This window comes from Trichechus manatus, unplaced genomic scaffold (assembly GCF_000243295.1).
Source record: "Trichechus manatus latirostris isolate Lorelei unplaced genomic scaffold, TriManLat1.0 scaffold00065, whole genome shotgun sequence".
NCBI lineage: Eukaryota > Metazoa > Chordata > Mammalia > Sirenia > Trichechidae > Trichechus > Trichechus manatus.
Window position 1 is genome coordinate 6,632,664 of NW_004444001.1, and position 24,449 is coordinate 6,657,112.

General features: G+C 40.8%; 2 protein-coding genes across 13 annotated transcripts in view; one reads left to right on the forward strand and one right to left on the reverse strand.

Moving 5' to 3' along the window:
• OARD1 (O-acyl-ADP-ribose deacylase 1) overlaps nt 1-7,078 on the reverse strand; it is a 15,973-nt gene extending 8,895 nt beyond the window's left edge. Inside the window, exons 1-5 of one of the 6 annotated variants that reach the window (XM_023734167.1) lie at nt 6,944-7,078; nt 5,922-5,997; nt 5,434-5,578; nt 4,090-4,148; nt 2,722-2,834 (exon numbers count right to left, since the gene is read on the reverse strand). In XM_023734167.1, the coding sequence (XP_023589935.1) occupies nt 2,722-2,834; nt 4,090-4,148; nt 5,434-5,578; nt 5,922-5,960 (356 nt within the window). In that variant the 5' untranslated portion in view covers nt 5,961-5,997; nt 6,944-7,078. Of the gene's footprint in view, nt 1-2,721; nt 2,835-4,089; nt 4,149-5,433; nt 5,579-5,921; nt 6,132-6,243; nt 6,467-6,812; nt 6,903-6,943 lie in introns of those variants that run through there. The other 5 variants (XM_023734165.1, XM_023734164.1, XM_023734168.1 and 2 more) reach the window with 5 other exon arrangements.
• A 133-nt stretch (nt 7,079-7,211) lies between these two features.
• Nucleotides 7,212-24,449, forward strand: part of NFYA (nuclear transcription factor Y subunit alpha) — a 27,308-nt gene continuing 10,070 nt past the window's right edge. For 2 of the 7 annotated variants that reach the window (XM_004379433.2, XM_023734160.1), the window contains exons 1-5: nt 7,212-7,567; nt 14,695-14,831; nt 16,433-16,519; nt 19,491-19,637; nt 23,975-24,106. In XM_004379433.2, the coding sequence (XP_004379490.2) occupies nt 7,213-7,567; nt 14,695-14,831; nt 16,433-16,519; nt 19,491-19,637; nt 23,975-24,106 (858 nt within the window). In that variant the 5' untranslated portion in view covers nt 7,212. Of the gene's footprint in view, nt 7,568-7,695; nt 7,940-14,694; nt 14,832-16,432; nt 16,520-19,490; nt 19,638-23,974; nt 24,107-24,449 lie in introns of those variants that run through there. The other 5 variants (XM_023734161.1, XM_023734162.1, XM_023734159.1 and 2 more) reach the window with 4 other exon arrangements.

Below are 24,449 nucleotides of genomic sequence, written 5' to 3' on the forward strand. Positions count from 1 at the left end.
TTTAACAAATGGTGCTGGCATAACTGGATATCCATCTGCAAAAAACTGAAACAAGACCCATACCTCACACCATGCACAAAAACTAACTCAAGATGGATCAAAGACCTAAATACAAAATCGAAAATAATAAAGGTCATGCAAGAAAAAATAGAGACAATGCTACGAGCCCTAATACATGGCATAAACAAATACAAATTGTAAGTAACAATGCACAAACACCAGAAGAGAAACTAGATAACTGGGAGCTCCTAAATATCAAACACTTAGGCTCATCAAGACTCCACCAAAAGAGTCAAAAGACAACCTACAGAGTGGAAAAAAATTTCGGCTACGACAAATCCGATCAGCATCTAATCTCTAAAATCTGTAAGATACTGCAAAACCTCAACAACAAAAAGACAAATACCCAATTAAAAAACGGGCAAAGGATATGAACAGGCACTTCACTAAAGAAAACATTCAGGCGGCTAACAGACACATGAAGAAATGCTCACAATCATTAGCCATTAGAGAAATACAAATCAAAACTACAATGAGATACCATCTCACCCCAAAGCTAGCATTAATCCAAAAAACACAAAATAATAAATGTTGGAGAGGTTGTAGAGAGACTGGAACACTTACAGACTGCTGGTGGGAATGTAAAATAGTACAACCACTTTGGAAATCAATATGGCACTTCCCTGAAAAGCTAGAAATAGAAGTACCATAGGATCCAGGAATCCCACTCCTTGGAATACACAGTAGAGAAATAAGAGCCGGCACACGAACAGATAAACGCACACCTATGTTCACTGCAGCACTGTTCATGATAGTGAAAAGATGGAAACAACCTAGGAGCCCATCAATAGATGAATGGATTAACAAATTATAGTATATTCATACAATGGAATACTACACAATGATAACAAACAACGATCAATTTGTGAAACATCTTATAACATGGAGGAATCTGGAAGGAATTACTCTGAGTCAATTTAGTCAGTTGCAAAAGGACAAATATTCTATAAGCCCACTATTGTAAGAATTCAGGAAAAGGTTTAAACACAGAAGAAAACATTCTTTGATGGTTACGAGGGTGGGGAGGGAGGAGAGGGGTATTTACTAGCTAGATAGTAGACAAGAACTATCTTAGATGAAGGGAAGGAGAACGCACACAACAGGGGAAATCAGCACAACTGGACTAAACCAAAAGCTAAGAAGTTTCCTGAATACAACCAAACACTTCGAGGGACACAGTGGCGGGGGTCTGGGGACCATGGTTTCAGGAAACATCTAGGTCCACTGGTATAACAAAGTTTATTAAGAAAGTGTTCTGCATCCCACTTTGGTGAATGGCATCTGGGGTCTTAAAAGCCCACAAGTGGCCATCAAAAATGCATCAATTGTTCCCAACCCACCTGGAACAAAGGAAAATGAAGAATACCAAAGACACAAGGAAAATATTAGCCCAAGAGACAGCAAGGGCCACATAAACCAGAGACTCTATCAGCCTGAGACCAGAAGAACTAGATGGTGCTCAGCTACCACCAATGACTGCCGTGACAGGGAACACAACAGATTCCCTTATGAAGCAGGAGAAAAGTGGGGTGCAGAACTCAAATTCTAGTAAAACGACCAGACTTAATGATTTGACTGAGACTGGAGGGACCCTGAAAGACATGGCCCCCGGACTCTCTGTTAGCCCAAAACTAAAACCATTCCCAAAGCCAACTCTTCAGACAAAGATTTAGACTGGACTATGGGACATAAAATTATACTCATGAAGAGTGTGCTTCTTATTCTTAGCTCAAGTAGATACAGAGACTAAATGGGAAGCTCCTGTCCAGAAGCGAGATGAGAAGGCAGAGAGGGTCAGGAGCTGGTTGAATGCACATGGGAAATCCGGCGTGGAAAGGAGTGTGCTGTCACAGTATAGGGAGAGCAACTAGGGTCACAAAACAATGTGTATAAATTTTTGTATGAGAAACTAACTTGAATTGTAAACTTTCACTTAAAGCACAGTAAAAAAAAAAAAAAAACTAGTGCAAGGTAAGGGACACTATAGCCACACTCCTAAGTAACTTGGGACTTAGAATAAATCTGTATGCATGGTCAGCAATGACTGAAAACAACTGGGGTGACAGGAAGAGGTGACCTCAAGCGTATTTCCTGAAAGGGAAGCAAAGGACCTACTGGATCCCCAATGTCATACCCTAAAGTTAACAACAGCTAGGGTCTAAGAAGTCACATCAGGGATGAAACACCTGGCTATTACCACACTGACCACAAATAAGTCTGCAGATTAAAAAGTACTAATAATCCACAACTTTCTTCACTCAGAATCGCTTTGGGAACCCAGAAGTGGCCCAAGAGGAAAATCACAATTGCTCAGTCTTGGTTCTTTAGTTTATATCACTTCAGGAATGGAGGCCAAGCTTCAGCCAGATGATGCCTGTAATTCAACACATGACTGAATTACAGTGGTTCCTCCCCACTAAGGAGCAAAGGCTGAGGAAGGTGCGTGTTTCAAGTTTATTATTCTGATTAATTCAACCCAAGCTGGTAGATATGCTACTGCTCAGATAACTGGTGATTTTACAAAGTTTGGAAATTTGTTCAGCTTTAAGTCCATATTTTGGGTTAAATAAAACCTTTAAGTCATTTGTCTTTGGGTGAGAGAGTAACATCCCCCAGCCCCCAACCAGTCAAATCTTAATTTAGGGCCCTGGATTTCCTTGCCTGGGCATGGAGAGGTCGGTGACTCCATTTTCCAGACAATGGGATTTCATGGCCTCTAAACTCTTCTGTAGGTTTTCGTAAGTTGGTTTGTGCGAAGCCCTTTTCTTTGTAATCTGAGTACAAAGAAAGGATTCAAACTTTCATTAGTCCAAAATGATAGCCAATGAAAAGCCATCACCACATTCCCCCAACATTCTGATTAAAAAAAAAAAAAGTTGCCGTTGAGTCAATTCTGAGTCACAGCAACCCTACAGGACAGAGTACAACCACTCCAGTTTTCAAGGAGCAGCCGGTGGATTCAAACTGCCAACCTTTTGGATAGCAGCTGCAGCGCTTAACCACTACGCCACCAGGGTTTTCAAGCATCCTGATAATTACAATAAATTTATTTCCAGTTAGTCTAGAGCAGGGATGGCAAATGTCATACTGCCCCTTTCATACTGTTAAGGGAGGCCCTCAGGAAAATCGTCTAGAGCCTGAGAAACCCAGACGCTGCCATGTAATAATCTTTCCATTTCCTAGGAAATCCGTGAGATTAACAGGCTGTGCCTATTGGCCACTGTTTTTAAGTAATGTAGACAAAAAGTCTTTGTGCTACTTCCAAAAGATAAGGTGCATACGTTTAACAAGAAGCCATACCACTTGAAAATTCCCTGCTAAAAAAAACCTCTATTAGAAACTGTGTTTGCTTTTTCATTTCTCTATAAAACAATAAGGAGAAACTAGTAGTGTCTCAAACACGCTAAAAAGATTGGAACTCACCAGAGCCCCCAATGTCAGCCTTGAAGACAGCATTCAAAGGGCAGAACATGTCCCCTACTCAGTTTGCTGTCCATATCAGGCTTGTAGTGGGCTGACTGTAAGTCACCCAACACCACTTCTAAGGAAGCTACAGCTTTTTGGGGGCTGCAGACCACTCGGACAATTGAAGAATCCCACATTCAGGCAGAGAGCCAAGGAAGAGCTAGGTATTACCTGGCATTGCATTTGACAGGGAATAATGAGAGAAAAACTCCTTTGTCCAAACTGTCTCGAGACATCATTGTTTCTATCTCACCATGATTAAAAAAGAATTAAAGTACAGTTTGGCTTAGAGATTCGGGAGCCATCCCTAACTTCTGCACATGCCTAGGACACATGTCTACAGTGGATGGCACAGTACTCTCTCCCCCACAGCCAAAATGCAACCTCACATTCCTCTCTAACAGTGCTCCAGGAGCCACTGCCACTGGATCTGAGCTGGCATGACAGTGGAAGCATTTTGACATCCTTGGTTGTCTAGAGTAGAGCATCATGATCAACACAAATGCAGTGAAGCCCATCTGTTCACTAATACTTAGAACATATTGAGAATTGGCCCCATCTTACCAGGTAATATATATATCGCCCATCTCTCTTCAGAACAGCCACTTCTCCAGATTTCTTTTCTAACAAATAAAGTTATTTAATATTAGAAAGGAAAAAGAAATCAAAATGCCAATCTCCATTCTTAAGATTTTTTTAATCTTTACAGATCTGAGTTTCTCTCTCAGAACTAGAAATATTGTCAACTCTGAAGAAACCTACTGTTTCCTAGGAATACTGTGCTACTTCAGCCTTTCTAAATAATATGTCTTAACTTTCAGCTTTCTTGCAATCATATTTTCCTCCCACCTCATCTTTTGTCCTGCCCCTAATCGCCAATATACTCTTTCATCTCCACTTAAAAAACTTTAATGTTTATTACCTTGAAATTCTGGTTTAGAACATACAGCATTTTTTACTTGCCAAATGTGTTTTCATTCAATAATTAACTTTTTACATACAAACAGCTGTGTTAAGTATTATGGGGAACACAGATGAGTAAAAAGGTTTCTAATTACCAAGGAGTTTTCAATACAGAAAAGGTGTCATGTTTACAAAAAACACCACAAATCAGTAAGAAATCACTTTTGTCTAAGGCTGGGATCGGAATCATTGGTGGAGATTAATTCAGAAAGCCTGGAATGTGGTCTGAACAACTGTCTGTATGGTTTCAAAAGCTCCATATATCTCTAATGCACACTTCTGGCTTAAAATCACTGGTAAAAAGTGATGGGGGAGAGGGAGTTAAGGAAGAAGAATTTCTAAACTCCTCTTTGAAGAATGAGGAGAGTAGCAGTAAATAAAGAATCTTGACTGCTATGGACTTTGCTACTTCACAGTTATTAAAGATTTCAGGGAAGTGGAGAAATACTATCAAAAAAAGTATACAAAGTTTTATGTTAGCGGAAGAAGAGATCAGGAACTTTTACAAAATTCATGTTTGGTGAGATAAGGGCCCAAACTAGATGTCATTCTTGTGGAGGAAAAGCTTAATCTGAATAGCTAAATGTACTCAGTGGTTAGGATCAGCGGCAGATTATCCAATAAGCAAGGCAAGCGTAGTGCTTACCTTGCTTACCAGATCATCTGAACAATTTTACATTTTTTTTCACATCAGATTCTGCTTCTAGGTATGGCTGGCATCTCACTCCCAAACCACAGCACCCTCCTACAGAATCAAAGACTCTTTTTAAATTTACAATTCCTGACAGGGACAAATTATCCAGTAAGCACAGATAAGCACTTACCTTGGATAATCTGCCCCTGGTTAGGATCCCCCTTTTTGCATTCGTATCCTTTCAAATAAAGTATAAGAGGAAACAAAAGATGTTCTAGCCGGAGAACATATACACTGTTTTCAAAACTCACGTTGACTTAACAGTTCCTGTACCCCTCCAAATTTCTTCTTGAATAGGACGGCTATCCCAGCGCCCATACGACAATCCTCACTGATGCAGTGGGCTAAAGAGTCTGTTTTGGGGCATGCAAAAAGGTCTCCTTTTATATATGTGATCTAAAATGTGTAAAAGAAAATGTCTTATTAGATACTGAAAAATACTAAGCTACTTCTTCCATTTTCCTTTACTCCAGGCCCCCCATCACTACCTTTCCCCACACCTCACTAATCTGACTTAAAAGCCAAATTCTCAGAATTTAAGGAGTTAACTACAACGAATTAAAGCATGCGTAAAGCAGTGATGGATGGTCCCTGACTAGGATTGTATTAGCCTTTCTAAAGTAAATCAGCTAAAGAGAAAAAGAAAAGATAATTCAATTACTGGATTAAAAAGTGTTTATGTTTTGACCTCAATTATTCTGAATTTCAGTTCACCAATAAGTTAATAGTTTTTACGCACTCTGCTTCCTTCTGAATCTTCATTAGGACTGCCAGCCATGATACTAAGTCGCTATTTCCAGAATGTGTTTCTTCAGCTATAAAAGGGGAAAAGGAAATAAATATGCTTAACCCAAAACCAAACCAGTTGCCATCGAGTAGGTTCTGACTCATAGCGACCCTACAAGACAGAGTAGAACTGGCTCTATAGCGTTTCCAAGGAGCGGCTGGTGGATTCGAACTGCAAACCTTTTGGTTAGCAACCAAACACTTTACTGCGCCACCACGGCCCCGATAAATATGCTTAGGCAATCTGAAATATGTTGATTGCCCTGACCACTTACTCATTTAACTTCTTCTCCAAAATTTACCACTAAAGGTGAGTTCGCTCAGCCCCTAGAGGTAAGACAAAACTCTTCTGGGGCAAGGAAGAAGAAGGGTACCTATGTTCGGGGGCTACCTTGACCCACTCTCATCTCGCGCTTCTGGAGTGGAACGCTGCGCCAGCGGAAGCAAAGGCGGCCATAAGACACGCCTCCTCCTTTCTCCACACCCACTCCGGAGCGAAACCAATTTAGGATGGTCTTTTACTCTGCACGACGCTAAAGTACCTCCCCAGTGGGTTTGACGTACAAGAAAATGGGAAGGACCTCACTACAGTCTCAATAAACCGCAACAAGAAGTGTACGGGCCAGGGCGTGCTGAGTTGCAGGCAGGGGGAGAGAAAAGGCGGCCTCTCAAGGAAGGTTCACCCTGTTTTATTGAGGTGGGAGAAGACTAGGGAAGCCTCCCTTCTCTGTCCGCTACTCTGGGGAGGGGAAGGTCAGCGAGGGCGTAGGATCTGTCCTGAGGTCCCGTTGTGGACGTGGGGAAACTGGCTCAAAGCCCTAACGTTACCGGGGTCCCCCTTCACCTGGAAAGGAGTCAGCCGCTAGGAACTCCCCGCCCCGCGAGAAAAGGCTCCGGATCCGGCCCTGGTAGGTGGGGAGCAAGGGACGAGCCCAAATGCGGAGCCAATCCCGCTACACACCTATTTGTACGCACCTAAAATGGCCGCCCACCACCCGGTAGCGGGGCGAAGAAAGCCCCTCTAGCTAGCTAGCCGAGACGGTACTCTTTGGTAATGGCCGCCGAACTTCCGGCGGTAAGTTCCGTGGAGTTTCCAGCCGCCGCCCGGGCATGCGTAACGAGACAGCTGGCCGCGAGTTGGGAAGAGCGGCGCTTGCGCATTAGCACCAGGGGTGTGTCTCCAGTGGCCGCAGAGAAGTGGGTGGGCAGCTAGTAAATGGATTAGTTAGCGCCTGCGTGATAATATGTTAAGGGCGGTGTTTAAGTTGAAGTGTCCGACGCGCCGTGAAGGCGCCTGCGTATTCTTTCGGCCAGGGGTGGTGTCAAATCAGGGAAGTGGGCGTGGCTTCCTGGGACGCCTGCGCGATGCTCCTGCAGCTGGGGGTGGGGCGAGCCCAGAACTGAGGTTAGGGGGCGTGGCCCTGGGAGCGCCTGCGCGGAGACGGTTGGAGGGAGGCCCGATTCCCCTTTGTTCGTGTTCGCCATTTTGCGAGGCAGCGGCAGTGGTGGCGGCAGCGGCGGCTGGAGCCTCTGATTGGGTTTCGGGGTCCGGTACTGGAGCCAATCAGCGCGGGCAGCGAACCGGGGGAGCGAGGCACGGTGAGTGTGAGGAGCCAATATCCAGCGGCCCAGAGCCGGCCCCAGCGCCCCGATTGGCGGGTCTCGCTGACCACTCAGGAGAGGCCCAGGCGCCCGTCGGGCCCGGGGAGTCGAGCGGAGCCCAGCCGAGCCGGGCGGTCGGCGGCTGTGGCCCGGAGTCTGCGACCGCGTCGGGGCACTCCCGGCCGAGGCCTGCAGGGGGCCGCCCCGTGCGGGAATGGCGCCCCTGGGAGCAGGCACCTCGGGGTCCCGACCTTTGCAGGGTGCCAGTGCCAGTTGGGGATGCATTCGCTTTCCCCCGAGCTTTAGGCCAAGTTTTCAGGTCCCAGGCCCAGGGGATGGCTTGCTTGCCACGAATGCCCCTACGCTCAGGTACACACGCGCCCCGGGCCTCGGCAGTTTTCTCCTGGTCGTTCCGGCCTCACAACTCAAACCCGCCTTTGCGTTCTCCGCGCTCCGGCCCTCGGGACGGGCACTCTCCCCCCGCGGGGCCTTTGCTCCCCCTCACCCCAGCTCTCCGTGAGCCGGGTCTGTCTGTCTGTCGGTTTGCAACCCCCCTAGGCCGGGAGGGAGACCCGGAGTAGACGCGCGCCTTGCCCACAGGGCCCCAAGTGAGGCGGGGATAGGGCCGGCCCGCCCCCGCCGTCTCCCTGGTCCTGGTAAGGGTCCGTTAGCGCGTCCAGTGTCCCGCCGCGCCCCTCCTCTCAGCCCGCTCGCCCCGGCTCTTCGGCCCCGCGCCGTTACCACCCCCTTTTGGCTCGTCATTTCCTCTCCTCCCCGCCCCGCTCGCCGGGGCAGAACCGCACACCTCCGTCTGGGAGCCCAATCGAGCGGTCTCTTTTTCTTGCTCGGGTTGTAAGGCCAGTCCACGCGGTGCCTGGAACCTCACTCTTAAAAGATTGATAGCCCTGCGTATTCTTTTTCCCGGAGGCTGCGTATAACTTCTTTTCATATTAGTGGTATCCATTGCTTATTTTGTGAACTCTCCTTCCCTTGGGAATAGACTAATTCTTTAACCTTTCTGCATTGCTTTGAATGTGTCAGGCTTGACTCAGTCCATAGTCATCTCTTAGATTGTTTTTTCTAGTATGCTTTCTAATCCCGTGTTAGCGTTTTTCCATTACATGTTTATAGAATTAACAGTGGTGTGGCGTTTTCCTTAGGGTGAGAGAAAATCTCCGTTGGCAGCTAAATATTGAGCAGTTAGTATGTGCCAGACATCGATCCATGTGATGGGGAGGGAGAAGGCAAGAGTAAATGAGAACCATTCCTGCCTGGTAGAGATTGACAGGGGAACAACTAATGCCTAACGGTTAGTGCTGTACAAGGACTAAGCTTAGAGTCCTGTGGGAGTACTTGTGTGTAAGCTAGCAACAGCCTGGGTTAAGGCTTAACACGACCACACTTTTAATTGGCCTTGAAGGACGATGAGATTTCTTCAGACAGAAAAGAATGGAAGAGGATTGCTGGCAAAGAGAAACATATGCAGAAGCTCAGTATGTTTGAGGTGGAAGATAGGATGCGACAGTAGGAAAGTTTGGACTGGAAAGCCCATTGGTAAAACGCCCTGTATATCTTGCTAAAGACTTTTTAGGAAGAAGTTATTCTGTCTGGAGGTTCAGGTAGAAGAGATCTAGAAGAAGTTTTTTTTTTTCCTAAGATTGAAAAACAGGTTTCTGACTTGTACCTCATAGCAGTGGCTGAATTCTTTTGAGGGAGAAAAGGAGATTTTTCTCTCAGGAGTTTAAAAATTCTTTTCACTATTGTGAAGTCCCTAGTGCAGTCCCTGGCACATAAAGTAGGTCTTCAGTACATGGTGCCTGTTTTTTATAATCACGTTTACTAAGGTCATACAACTGGTAAGTTCCAGAAGACACCTAGTTCAATGTTCTTTCCATTACTAAAACTTTGAGGACAGTTTTTGTTTTCACCTTTTAGAATAAGTTTTTTTTGTTTTTTTTTTTTGTTATTTTAATCATTTTCTAAGTTGATTTTATCCTTAACATTATCCACATTAATAGATGGGGCAATATGACTTAAAAATGTTTTTGTATTTGCCCTTGGAATAAATGGTTTAACTTTGGTATTTAAAGATGGGTACATCTGGTCTCTTCAAAACCAGTAAACACTTTTGCCAGACATTTTTTTAAAAGGCAGTTATGGTCTGGTCACTTCTTTGCTAACCAGCTCTAGAGCCTCCACTTGTCTGCAGAAGAACTTCTTAGCCTGGCGTTTGAGAGACAAGTGTGACCTCTGTGTCCAGGTGGCACCAACCGAAAGGTTGGCAGTTAAAACCCACCCAGAGACTCCTGGTCTGCTTCTGAAAGGTCACACATAGTCTTGAAAACCCTGTGGAACGCTGTTCTACTCTAACACATGGGGTCGTCATGAGTCAGAATTTGTTTTTTTTTTTTTTTTTAAGTCTGATCTCTAGCTTGCTCTTGACGTGGGGCCTTTTAGTCTGCTGTTCATGTACTGAAATTTTTGTCCTTGTGTTTCTGTTGCTTCCTTCACTTGGAGTATTCCACCCCCTCCAGCATCGTCACATACCTGAATCCTCACATTTAAGGCAGTTCAAACGATACCTTTTCCTAAAGCTTTCTTTGGTTTATTCCAGTTGGGAGAAATCTCCATTCTCCAAACTCCCACATAACTTTCTTTCTTCTTAGAGTTCCAGTTTAGGTTTTTACTCCTTTATTAAACTTAAAGACACTTTGAAGTTAAGATTTTGGTCAGAATTTTCTTTCTATCTCTAAACATTTAGGACAGTGTCTGGCACTAGGTACATCAATTTGCAGAGAGAAGGAGCAATTAGGACTCTCTAATCCTGAAACCTCTGTAGGATGATGGGGAAGCTGGGCAACACTTTGTTCTCTGGTCTTTATCCAACACATATTAGGACTTATTTGTGGATTGTGACATCAGTTTAGTTGGTCAATGGTACTAATTTTTTACAATAAAATAGAAAATTCCAAGGTGCATCTTATGTTACATAAGGATAAATTTTGTTTCAGTTACATGTTTATATATGTGTTACCAGTGGTGTTCTGAAATGTGTTTCTTACTGTAGGTTGTGGTCAAAAAAGTCTGAGAGCTACTGTTCTAGTCTTTGCCAGATGTGATGGTTAAGGTTGTGTGTCAGTGGTTTGGTGGTTATGATGTAGTTTGGCAGCTATGTAATGATGTGATCACTTCCATAAGGAGATTTGATATAATGTAATCACCTCTGTGATGAGATCTGCTATGAGCAGCCAGTCAGTTGAAAGGGGAGTTTCTTTGGGAATGTGGCCTGCATCCTATGCATGTGGCCTTTTTGGCAAAGCTCGCTGGCTTTTGCTGGCTCTGTGTCCTGCATCTGACCTCCAGTTCTTGGGACTTGAGCTAGCAGCTTACCTGCCAATCTTGGGATTCATCTGCCCTGCAGCTACGTGAGTCAGGAGAAGCCTCCTTGCTATAAATTCTGCATGCACTCACAAGCTCGCTTTCTTTCTCTGTATGTCTACATGCATATGTATATATACATACATACATGCACTAGTTTTGCTTCTCCAGAGAACCTAGCCTAAGACACCAGGTAACCAGTAACCAGAAGCTGTCAAGTCGATTCTGACTCATGACAACCCCATGTATGTCAGAATAGACTGTGCTTCAGAAGGTTTTCAGTGGCTGGTTTTTCAGAAGTAGATCACCAGACCTTTCTTCTGAGGTGCCTCTGGGTGGACTCAAACTTCTAACCTTTTGGTTAGCAGCTGAGTGTGTTAACTATTTGCACCAACCACAGACTCCTTTTTCCAGGTAGTGATTGTCAAATATGGTAGTCCGAGGGGCTTTTCCTATGCTTATACTTGATGTCCTGAAAGTTGTAACTTTAAAATGTGTGTAGGTCCACATCGAATGGTTTCCCAGTGGTTGGCTACATGTCAGCTTCTCTACCTTGAAAGGCAGGCAGATGCTCTGGAGAGAATTTTCATGCTAACCGGAAAAAAAACACACTCATTCTCCCTGTCTGTCTCTCTCTTTGAGACAAAAACATTCAAGCCTTTGTGTTAGGCATAAAAGGAAGGCAGACTAAATCTGGCTGAATTAATTTTGTCAGGAATTTGGGCAGAGCCAGAGAGGCACTTGAGGAAAGACAGTGTGTCAGATTGTATTGCACCTCTGCTAACCGAAGCTCACAGTAGTAGGAACATATGGCTCTTGAAGAGCAGCATTCACTATTAGTCTAAGTATCCCAGGCTGAATTACTTCCTCATCAATGTGGAATTGCTGCTAGATTTGAAGCTGCTTCCGTTTTTACCCTTCAAAACAGTGGATTTAAATGTCCACAAATTAGTGTGTTTGTATTACCAGGATAAATTAGTGAGGAAGAAAAGCTGCATGACATTATATTTATTAGTCATTACCACGTGCTTCAAATTCTGTTTTAGTCTTGTAAGATGTAAATTCCTGGAAAACAGTAGGGAAATTCTCGTACAGGAAATAAGTGTGCATTTTTATGAGTTTTGACAAATTTATGTGCCTGTGCAACCACCACAGTGCAGATAGAAAATGTTTTCATCACTCCCAGAAAGTTCTGGATGTTCCTCCTGATCACTCTCTTTTCCCTCTCCCTCCATTATCCACTCCCAGGCAACCACTGATCTGCTTTGTCTCTAGATTATTATTATTTTTTCAGGGTTTCATAAAATGGAATCATATATACTCTTTTGTATTATGACCCTTAATTTCATTAGTTAGCACGCATAAACTAATTGTGTGTGCTACAGTTAGAGACAAGACAGAGTTCGGGCGGCCTGTTGGCTCTCCTGGCAGGGCCACTTCACCTGGTTGAAAACCCAATTTTCAGCACTATACCCAGAATCTCTCAGGAACTGACTCAGTCACCCAGTTCAGAGAATGATGAAAAAATCAGTTTGTCAGTATGCAGAAGAAATAACTATCAAGTTTACTTGTGTTGCTGGTCATATTTGCTCCCTGTTGGCTAATCTACATGGAAATCCAAATCTAAAAATTTGCTTGGTAAGCATTCCATTAGAGCAAGGACAGTGAGTTGGAGAAACCATATGGCCATAGGCCATTGTGCTGTGATGGCATAGCCATTTTGTCACTTAATTGTGGTTCTTAACACTCGTATTGCATACTGTTTTGATTATGAGTCTTCATAAGCTTGATTATTTTTTATTTTTCCCAACATTTTACTGTGAAAATTTTCAAACGTAAAGTTGAAAGAATTTTACAATAAACACCTGTATACCCACCAGCTAGATTTTACCTTTAATATTTTACTGTACTTGCCTCGTCACATACCATTGATCTGTCTTTTTTTTTTTTTTTATTCTTTTTAAAGTAAATTTTAGGCATCAGTATACCAGTCTACCAGTTAGTGTTGAGTCAACCACCCTGTGTGTTTCAGAGTAGAACTGTGCTCCATAGGGCTTTCAGTGGCTGATTTTTCAGAAATAGATTTCCAGAGTTTTCTTCTGAAACACCTCTGGGTGAACTTGAACCTCCAACCTTCTGGTTAACAGCTAAGCACCACCCAGGGACTCCATTAAAGTATATGTATAACCAAACCAAACCCATTGCTGTTGAGTTAATTCTGATTCATAGCAACCCCATAGGATAGAACTGTCCCATAGGGTTTCCAAAGCTGCAGATCTTTACGGAAGCAGACTGCCACATCTTTCTCCTGCGAAGTGGCTGGTGGGTTCAAACCGTCAACTTTTCAGTTAGCAGCCAAGTGCTTTAACCACTGCTTTATTAGGGTTCCTTGTTGAAGTGTATGTTGTTGTTAGGTGCCGTCAAGTCAGTTGCGACCCTGTGTACGACACAACAAAACACTGCCTGGTCTTGTGCCATCTCACATCATTGCTATGTTTGAGCCTGTTGGTTGAAGTGTATACCTGTGGCCAACGAGTCGATTCTGACTCATGGCGACCCCCTGTAGGATAGAGTAGAACTGGCCCCATAGGGTTTCCAAGGAGCTGCTGGTGAATTCAAACTGCCGCCCTTTTGGTTAGCAGCCATATATCTTAACTGCTCCACTGCCTCATTGCTATGTTTGAGCCCACTGGTTGAAGTGTATGGGAAGGGTAAATTTGAACATTGATGGGATATTTGATGACATTAAAGATTTAATGATTTTTTAATGCGTGAAAACGATATTGTGGAGACAATATCATCGTGATAAAATGATAGACAAGAGTCTTTATTCTTTAGCAATATATGCTGAAATGCTTAATAGATTTTCAAAAAAAATTTACAATTTTCAAAATAATTTGATGTCTGGGATTTGCTTCAGAATCATCCAGAGGATGGGGTGGAAAGTGGGTGAGGTATAAGTAAAACCAGTTTGGCCACAGGTTGAAAATTGTTGAAGTTGGGTGGTGGGTAAGGGTATTTATTATGTGGTTCTCTCTACTTTTGTATATATTTGAAAATTTTCATAATGAAAAGTTAGAATTATACAATAAAAAGGTGAGGTGTTATTAGGCATTCGTATTCAAGACTGGGGAAAGTCTGAAGCTCCTTTTAGAGAAGATCACAGGTTCAGTAAATAATTTTAAGGTTTTTCTAGTATCTAATCTGTAAGTATCTTGTTAATATAATTTATTTTTATTCCTTGTCCTTGGTTGAAATGCAGACTCCTAAACCTTTGAGACTGCCTAGCTAAGACGGTTCTTACTTAGCACTACTTAATAGAGCTTCCAATAAGCAAATGTAGCAGACTACAGTAACATGTCTGGTGGGCAGCAAATATTTGTTATGATTTAAAGAGATTTGTTTCCTTTCTAAAGTACCTGGAATCAGGGTAAAGTAAGCCTTTTAACAAAGCAATATTGTAGCTTAATTGAGTATTTTTAAAGGGAGGGGTTGGTCTGGTAATATTAGGGAATAAGGTTGCCAAAAATAAATGATTTAAGGTACTGTGAAAATAGCATTATGGGATCTTTGTTATGATTATCCTTTGTAATCCTAGTTTAAAATGATAGTAAAGGTAAACATTTCCTATTATCTTACCCTGTTTTCTTGTAAACAAAATACAGTGATAAGTTATCAGTGTTAATTGTCTGCCAAGGCCTTTGTTGACAATCTAACTTGAGTTTCTCTCCGAACCTTTCTAATAGGAGTACAGCTGGAAGTCCTTTGGCATCTCCAGAGCAAAGCTCACTGTGGACGGGATTCTAACATGGAGCAGTATACAGCAAACAGCAATAGTTCCACAGAGCAGATTGTTGTGCAGGCTGGACAGATTCAGCAACAGGTATGGAAGTAAAACGCCTTGAAACGTCACAGCAAGGGAGCTAATAACAGCACCATTCAATTGGTTGGTATATTACTTTGGGGAATTATTTGAAAAGTCCTTCATCTTGTCAAATAATTGGATTTGAGGACTTGTGCTAAAATGTTTTTTGAAGATTAGATTTGTTGTGATTTCTCTCCTGTTCTCTCTGTTCAGAACTCTATATCCAGTCCATGACCACTTAGAATCTATTTTTCTTGGAGGCCTGACTTGATAATAAATCACCCTTTTTCTGTCATTAAAAGTCAAAACATCTAGTATGTTTTCAGATAGAAATTTGGAGTTGGGTTTTTGTTTGTTTTGTTTTTTTCCCCTAAATACAATTTGGTTGTTTCTCTTCTTGATTGTGTTAGCAAGTGGTTGGCCACAATAAGCAAGCCAATATAGTCAGCTTCCGAGAAATCCAGTGTTCTTTCATTGGTCCACCACAGTGCTTATTCTGAAAAGCTCCAATTTAACATCAGGATAATATTTAGACAGCCTCTCTTATGGATAAACACTTATTAAAAAGGAATTCCTTGCCGCTGATTTATCCCAAATTAAGATAAGTTACTTTCTTGATTTATACCCAAATTACATTGTCTAATGCTTTGTATTTGGTCTTATTTAGTAAAACTTATTTTTCCTTTTGGAAGAAAAGAAGAAATTTATTATGTTTTAATTTGACTTTTAGCCAAGCTTGATACCTTAGAATGTTTTGTTTCTAAAATAGAACTTACCTAATTTAGAAAAGTAGTTGGTAGGAAAGGCAGAGGAAGTTTTGATGAATTGTTTCTATCTGTTGATCAAAGGAAGGAGCTATCTTGATTAAAAGAGATAAATTATTTAAGCTTTCTTGCTGGCTTTCCCTTCTACATAGCTGCTGTGGCTCTGGCAGCTTCCTTTAGCTGCCCTCTGAGAGAACAGATTTCTATAAAGGGCCCTCCATTCAGACCAGTGCCCTGGTGGGTGAATTTTTGATCTGCCCAAACCTACCACTAGAGGATATAAAAATTAAATTGATTCACTGAAAACATTGCTTCTATGGCAGTCCAGTTGGGTAGAAATAATCTTAGTTTTGGAATATAAGAGCAGTGACCTAATGAAGATGATTTCGGCTAACAGTGATTGGTTCTTCCCTTCTGGGTGATATCACTTAAGCCCCAGAAATTCTTCATTGTAGTGTCAATTACGCTTCATTGTAGTTTTCTTGGGAACTCATTTGAAGAAATAAAAAGAGCATTAGAATGACTGTGTAAGCAGAAGGATCAAATGCCTATTTCTGGAGGGAAGAACTGCATTACAATTTTTTGTGTTAATGATGAAAACTATTTTGACCTTTTTGAGTCATGGAAGTGTGTTTTGAGTTCCTGTCTGGGAACAAAGGGCTAATATCTTTGGTCCTACTACCTTCCACAAAATAGCTTCAGTATAATGAGTCTGTACAGTTTGAAAGTCCTGTGTAGGGTGGGACTTTTGAAAGAAGACTTCACTCCCTCACACAAGAGGTAAGGTGATCTCATGTCTTGAACTATACATTTCCTTCCTGACACATCTCAAGCTCTTCCCGTTCCTGTTCTCAGCAGCAGGGTGGTGTCACTGCCGTCCAGTTGCAGACTGAGGCCCAGGTGGCATCCGCCTCAGGCCAGCAAGTCCAGACCCTCCAGGTAGTGGTGCCCTCTCTGATTCTCTGTGAGCACTGCATGACCTTTTCGCCTCATGTCTGGTGCTGTTTGTATTTGGATCTCAAGTAGGAATGGCAAAGTCGGTTGCATGTCTTCAGTGCTGCTAACTTGTCTTGAAGCTTATACGATGCTAGATTCCTAATGTTTCATGCAGTCATGTAGTGACCCCTGCATCAGTTTCTGAAAACCACATTTAGCTTGTGTGTTTCTTTGGGAATGCCTGAAGAGGAAATGGTACAAGTGACAGGAAGAAATTCTTACAAGTGGGATTAGATCCTACTCAGAGTTCAAACTGTCTAACAAGATTGCATGGTTAAATTTCATGAATTTGTGTTAAAATAGTGGAGAAGAAAATATATATGTATATACCTGTATATTAAATAGGCTTAATGTTTTACTAAAAGGTCAGCTGAGCTGCAAAATAATCATTGCACTTGGCAAGGTTTTTCTAATAACTGAATCTTGTTAATCTCTTGTTAACTGTTGTCTTTTCACTACCTTTCCTCTACCTTTCCTGGGGAGATAGTGACCTGTTTTATTATTGGATCTGTGACAATTACCCCATGCCTCTTGATTGGGCAAGGATGGATATGCTTTCTATAAATCTTAGGTGTGATGGCTACTATAAGAATTCTTAGTTAACCAATAGCAGTTCCTTAACATTATCTATGGCCAAGTTAAGTATCCTAAAGTTGGGTCATAAATTTGGTCATTGCCTATATGCAATAGTCTCTGTGTCTGCAGGTTGCTTTGATTAAAGTCACCGTATTTTTTGGCAAAATTTGGGTGCCTTACCCTTTTTCTTCCATTGATTTGGAAGTGATTCAAAGTAGAACCTATAATGTAGAACTGGCATCTCACTTTATTACTAGACCTATTAAGCATCCTGCAGTTAACTACCCCTTTTTGTAATCATTTCACTTTATCCTTTCAGGCTTCCTCTCCTCTGCAACTAGTAGTGTTTAGTAATGATATACAGCCAGTTCTGAACATAAATTTGACTGAAAGACACTGAGCTTGCAGCTGCTCCCTAATAGATTTGAATCTCAAGAGTTCAGCATCTTGTTATTCGTATTATTCATGCTTGCTTCATCTTATTGACATATAAAACAGTATTTTAGATTGCCATTAACCACGTGTGGAATGGGAATGTAACGTGCTCTTAACTGTATGGCTTCTTGTCTGATGCATGTGTCCTTGTAATCATTCATATGTTGTAAATACAGTGTGCTCCTTGGAGTCCCAAAGCATTTATTGTGTGCACTGTAGCATGCCAGTGAGGGGAGAAATTAAGATGATGGGTGGCCAGAAGATTATTAATAGTTGTGCCTGAAAACTTGTCTTTGCTATTTATAGATTTGATTTTAAAGAAATGGAAACACTTTATGGAAATAATGGAAATCTTTCTCTAGGGATCTCATTATTTTTGGAGAATTTTAAGTAGTTCCTTTAGTTATTCATACAATAAATATTCTGAAAAATCTTTCCAGATACAGCTTATTCAAGCATTGGTGTAGCAAGAGGAATTTGATTTGGAATATAGAAGTAAGGGAAGGAGAAAGCATACAAGAATCTGGCTGTAAAGTCCTTAAAAGTCAAGTGGAATTTTTCCAAGGGACAGTTTAACAAAACCTAGGATTTGAATTTCTTCGTGATTCTGATATGTTGGTGGTGGTGGTAGGAGGAGAGGGGGCCTTAATAACTAACCTATACATCCAGGAATATTGATCTTTTAACTAGTTGCTATTATTTAAATGAGCCCTGGTGGTGAAGTCATTAAGAGCTCAGGCTGCTAACCAAAAGGTTGGCAGTTTGAATCCACCAGCTGCTCCTTGGAAGCCCTATGGGGCAGTTCTGCTCTGTCCTGTAGGGTCACTATGAGTTGGAATCAACTCAACAGCACACAATAACAACAATTGTTTAAATACATTTTCACTAGCTTTAAGAATGAATGATTTTGTCAGATAAATAGATTTTGTTGTTGTTGTTCTGTTACAAATAATTACCAAAAACAAAGGTAGAACCTGAAAAATGAAAAGTTTTGGACTGTTAACTATTCTCTTGACCATTCTAATTCATATCTAAAGTGGCTTATTTTTTGACCGCCAGAAAGCATTCTGATAGCTAAGTATTTTTTTTAACTGGGACTCAGGATGTTACAGAGCACTTGGAATGCTCTGGCTTCTAAAGTAGTCTTTACTCAGAGGAGTGTGAAAGTTGGGAATTTTATTTGTACACTTGATTATTATGTGTAGCTTCAATAGTTGTCATAATTAGGTTGATATTACAAGGTCCGTTGTGAGGAACTTCACCTTGGAAATTGCAGAAGAAAGCATCTCCAGTCGGTCTTTGATAGTGGGCTATTTTAAACAACAAACGTGTCTAGAATTCTCAGAATGAATAAAGAGGGTAAAAGGTGTACATTTCATTTATGCTTGAGAGGCTGTGGGAACATAAGCTGTTGGAGCTGCTTCCTACCCAGCCTCCTGCAGTCATTGCTGGGCACAGTTTGATTTACTCCCTCCAGGTTATTTAGAATTTATACTCAGCCACCATTGCTACCATCACCTTTCCCTCTCATTGCTTCTCTAGCCATCCCTAGAGACCATTCCTGGCTATTGATCTAAAAAGGCAAATAGCCTTCACATTTTGATTAAATGTTTGTCATGAGGTTAGCCTGTGTTTGGTGATAAATACCTTATATCTATTGAGACTTCCCAAGGACTCTGGATATACTCCATTATATCTGACTTAAACTGTTCAATTTAGCATTTCATCAAAGATACCATGAATATTTGAAGAAGATAATTTGAGGGCGTTAGGTCTTACTTTCTTAGTGTCTCTCCTACCTTTTCCCCCTCTAGCAAGGCAGCAGAATAATTCCAGTTATTATCTTTTGGTAAAAGCCTTTTTGTGTCTCGTGTTATTTCATTGTTCATATTTTATTACATTCTAGGTCCAGGGGCAGCCATTAATGGTGCAAGTCAGTGGAGGACAGTTAATCACATCGACTGGCCAACCCATCATGGTCCAGGCTGTTCCTGGTGGGCAAGGTCAAACCATCATGCAAGTACCTGTATCTGGGACACAGGGTTTGCAGCAGGTGAGTGGTATAAAAAAAAAGTTTGAGCACATTGTCAAAATAGAGGTTTTAAATGACAGATTATTGCAAACTGTTTGACAATTGATACGATATTTCATTGCGTCCCACCCCTCACCCGTTTAGTTCATTTTCTACCTTTGTAGTACAGTGAGGGAGTCCTGGGTGGTGCACATGGTTACATGCTAGACTACTAAGTGAAATGAAAGGCATTTCAGACCCACCCAGAGTTGCCTTGAAAGTAAGTCCTGGTAATCTGCTACCAAAAGATCACAGCCTTGAAAACCATATGGATGGAGTGCAGTTCTATTTTGTATACTTGATATCACTATGAGTCAGGATCAACTCAATGGCAACTAACAACAGCAAATATTGGTGGTATAAAGTAGAACTGTATGGAAATTTGGACACCTCTTAAGGTATTTGGGCATGGGCTTAAATCAGTATAAAGAATGAAAGGGCTGAGAATCTAGTTTTAAAACTAATCAAAGTAAATTTCATTGGTATGGCATTCCTGAAGGGCTGGAGGAGGGGATTTACAAGTCTGCTTTGGAAATTGTTTCTGATCAGAATTGTTCTTTTTATTTGTTCCAATATAATTTGTAATTTGAGTTATCTAGAAAGCAATGAAAAACAAAAATTTTCAGTCCAAACCCATAACACACCTTTAAAACTGTCAGAGTAAAATTTATAACCTTAAATTCTTTATTTAAGGAGGGCTGAAAATAAATGAGTGAAAATTATCTTAAGAAGTTAGAACAAAATGAGAAAAAAATTAAGTAGAAAACAAATATATAGAAAGAATGAGTAAACAAAAGCGGATTCTTAGAACAAGCCAATGAAGTAGTTAGATAAATCCCCCTCAAAGCCTGATTCCAGAAGCGGAAAACAAAGGTGGTAGATAAGACAAAGATGTAGAAGAGATTAGAAGAACTTTGCAGGAACATGACGTGCAACTCTGTGGCATCAAATTTTAAAATCAGAAGGATATTTGTCATCAAGTTAGCTAAAATTGAAGTGATTATATCCAGTGCTGGAATGGATGTGGGGAAAAGGACACACACATTTTTGGAAATTTGAAATTCTAAAGTCTTTTTGGAAAGACATCTCACTATCTTTAAATTTTAACACATGAACCTTTTTATCTAGTAGTCCTACTTCTGAGACTCTGTCCTATAGGAAGGAAAGCATATTGTAGTTTTTGTGCATACCTTTTAGGCATAATTGTAGCAGGCATATAGTGTCTTTGTTGCTGCCCCCCGCCCCGTCCCCCCACTCCCCGTTTTTTATTTAACTTATTTCTGCATGGTTTTCTTAATTATTTTAAGTCTTTTCATAACGGTCAGTCAATTGGATGAATCAGAATTTACAATTTACAGTGTATTTAGGGTTTTTTTGCTGTTGTTATTTTGTTTTGCTTTCCTTTTGTAGATAAGATTACTATAAATATTTGTTAGCATGATAGTTTTATTTTTCAATTGAACTCTTTCTTGGTGCAATTTCATTGAAGTGGGACTGCTTGGGCAAAGGGTAAGAGCATTTTTAAGGCTCTTGGCATATTTTTGCCGAGATAGATTGTAGTTAGGATTAAAAAGAGTTTCCACGTTTGCTCCATGCATAAATGTATGAGGATTTAAATATATTTTCAGTGTGTGCTTTCCTCAGTTTCACATGCTATTTCATTTCTGCCTTTCCTCGCCGCCTCCTCTCCAGCCCCCCTTGGCACGCCTTCCTATCCACTGTTGACTAGAGACAGTGTGATACAGCCCCAGGAGCAGTATACTGTGAGTGCAGTGACCTTTCATTCCCAGGTCTGCCATTAAACAAGCGTTCTGATCTTGGCCAAGTCATTTAATAGTCAGTTTTCTCATCTGAAAATGCAGCTTATATCAAATGATTTCTAGGGTTCAAATTCATTCTGGCTCCAAATTCTGTGATGGGGGCGGGGGAGTGGCGGTTGGCTATAAGAGACCTTAAAAGGGTTGTTTATTTTCCTGCGTGCAGGTAAGACTGTAACTAATCAAGCCTCCCGGGAAAAAAAGAATTTGTGTTATGAATATAAGGCTTTAGGGAAGATTTCAGTCTCTCTTAGAATGCCTAAGGTTAACTTTTGCAAAGGAGATTGTTTCTCCTTAGTGTTCTTTGAATAGCCATTTCTTTCAGAAAAGTGCTCTTTGACCATTTTAGGATTGCTTTATCCCTTTTAGCATTCCAGTGAAGTCTATGCTCTCTTCTATTTAAAAAAAAAAGAAATTCAGATGTCCAGATATGTGCAAAATTTTGCATATACATTTAGATTAAGAACCTTGGGTTGATATAGACAGGGGAATCAGATTAGAGAACTGCAAGAATATTAGAAGATGGTGTGTGACAAAAGTGATAGATCAGTGGAGAAATGCTTCAAGAATGATATAGAAAAAGAAAATTGATCCCTGCCTCACTATATACAAAATACTTGCTAGATGGATTAAAGATCTAAATGTGGAAAAACATAGTTGGAAACTTTTAGGAGAAAATTTAAGAAAGTTTGCTTTATGCTATGGGATACTTCTTTATAGCATTTCTTAAAGACTAAAAAACAAATAAATTTGACTACTTTGAAATAAAAATGTAGATACAGTAAAATATAAGTAAAGATAATAGACAAGGTACAGACTCAGAGAAGATATTTTTAGCACATATAACTGGATTTGTATCCAGAACATATAAATAATTTACTATGTATTGATTAAAAAAAAAAAAATCCAGTAAAAAAAATGAGCAAAGGGTATGAATAGACAGAAGAGGAAACCCTAATGGCCGATAGAAATAGGTATTCTTTGATATCGGAAACGCAGGAATGAAATAGATTTGAGCAACACAGTACGCCTCGCTATCCAGAATTACTGTTTGAGGTTTAGCTGTACAAACCCAGGAACCAAATAGATTTGAATAGCAAGGGATATGCGTAGACATTGCTCAATCTCACTAGTTAATAAGGGATGTGCAAATTAAATCCACAAAAGATTGACAAGCATTAATATGATAGTACTGAGTATTGGTGAGGAGGTTGGAAAACAGGAATAGGAGGAATATAATGGGACATGTTGTGTTTGTTACTTATTGCTGCATAACAAATTATTCCAGAACAACAAACTTTATTATCTCAGTTTTTGTTGGTCAGGTATCTTGGCAGAGCTTAGTGAGGTTCTCTGACTCAGGGTGTTTCACGAGGCCCTAGTCAGGGTATCATCCTGGGCTGCAGTCACCCCAGGGCTCAACTAGGGTAGACTCTACTTCCAGATACACTCACATGGCTATGAGTACCTCAAGTCCTTCCTGGCTGGAGAAAGTAAGAAGCAGCCGGCAAAATGGAAGTCAGTCTTTTTGTAACCTAACCTCAGAAAGTATGTCGTATAATTTACTATATTCTATTCATGACAGATTCACACATTTGAATAAGGAGACATGTTATTTGAGCTGTTAATTTATACAAGTAAAATTATTGGAAACAACCCAAATGTTAAGAGAAATGGATGAATAAATTATGGCATAGTTCTTTCATGTGATTTTTACATCAATTAAAATGAATAAATTAGTTTTGTTTCAACGGGCTGTCTTGAAAAGTGTTGACTGAAAAAAAGCAGATTGCAAAAAGACACACACAACATGGTATCATTTATATAATATTTTAAAACACAAAACAGTACCATATTTTTATGGATGCACACATAAATAATACATTCTATAAAGATACTCTAGTTTTAGCATAGTGCTTACCTTTGGGGTGGGAGGGAAATGTTAAATGACTCAAATAACGTGTTAAATCTGAATGGTGACCACATGGGTGTCTAATAAGCTAGCCTCAATTTTTCTGTATGCTTGTAAGATTTCATATATGTATATTTAATCTATAGAATTCCAGCCTATATTTGGAAATAACTTACTTTTTTTAACATTTTGTCAGAGACAAAGTTTTGTTTCATCTGTACTCTCCCCAAGATTGTTTTAATAAATACAACATCATTTCATCTATAAAAATATAATTCAGAATGTACTTTTAAATCAACATACTTTAAATATATAAAACGTGTTTCCCCATTATCATATCTTTAAAAAACTGACATTGAGTCATTAATATCATCAAGTATCCAGACAGTGTTCAACATTTCCTGATTGTCTCATAAATGGAAAATAAGCTATCTCTAATTTATAACTGAGAGCAGAACAGGACTTCTGTCCTTTTTTCCCTCTTCAGGGCACTTGCTGCTTTCCAGAGGAATTTGGATAACTTACACCCAGGAACCAAACGAGACAGGTGTGATTAGGGTACCGTTCTCTCTTTGTGTTCTCTTCTGCAGATACAGTTGGTCCCACCAGGGCAGATCCAGATCCAGGGGGGACAGGCTGTGCAGGTGCAGGGCCAGCAGGGCCAGACCCAGCAGATCATCATCCAGCAGCCCCAGACAGCAGTGACTGCCGGCCAGACTCAGGTAATTCTATTAGTTCTGTCAACACAGACGCACAACTGATTTTCAAGGGTCAGACAACTGAGCCAAATGTTTCATATATAGTAGAAATGTGAGGAGTCGTGACTCAGTGGTTAAGCACTCGACTGCTAACTGAAAGGTCAGCGATTCAAACACACCAGCAGGCCTGTGGGAGAAAGATGTGGCAGTCTGCTTCTGTAAAGATTACAGCCTTGGAGACCCTATGGGGCAGTTCTACTCTGTCCTATAGGGTCGCTATGAGTCGTAATTGAATTGACTGCACACAACAAAAGAAATGGGAAGAAGACCATAAAAAGATGATTTTTTTTTTTCTTTTTTTTTTTTT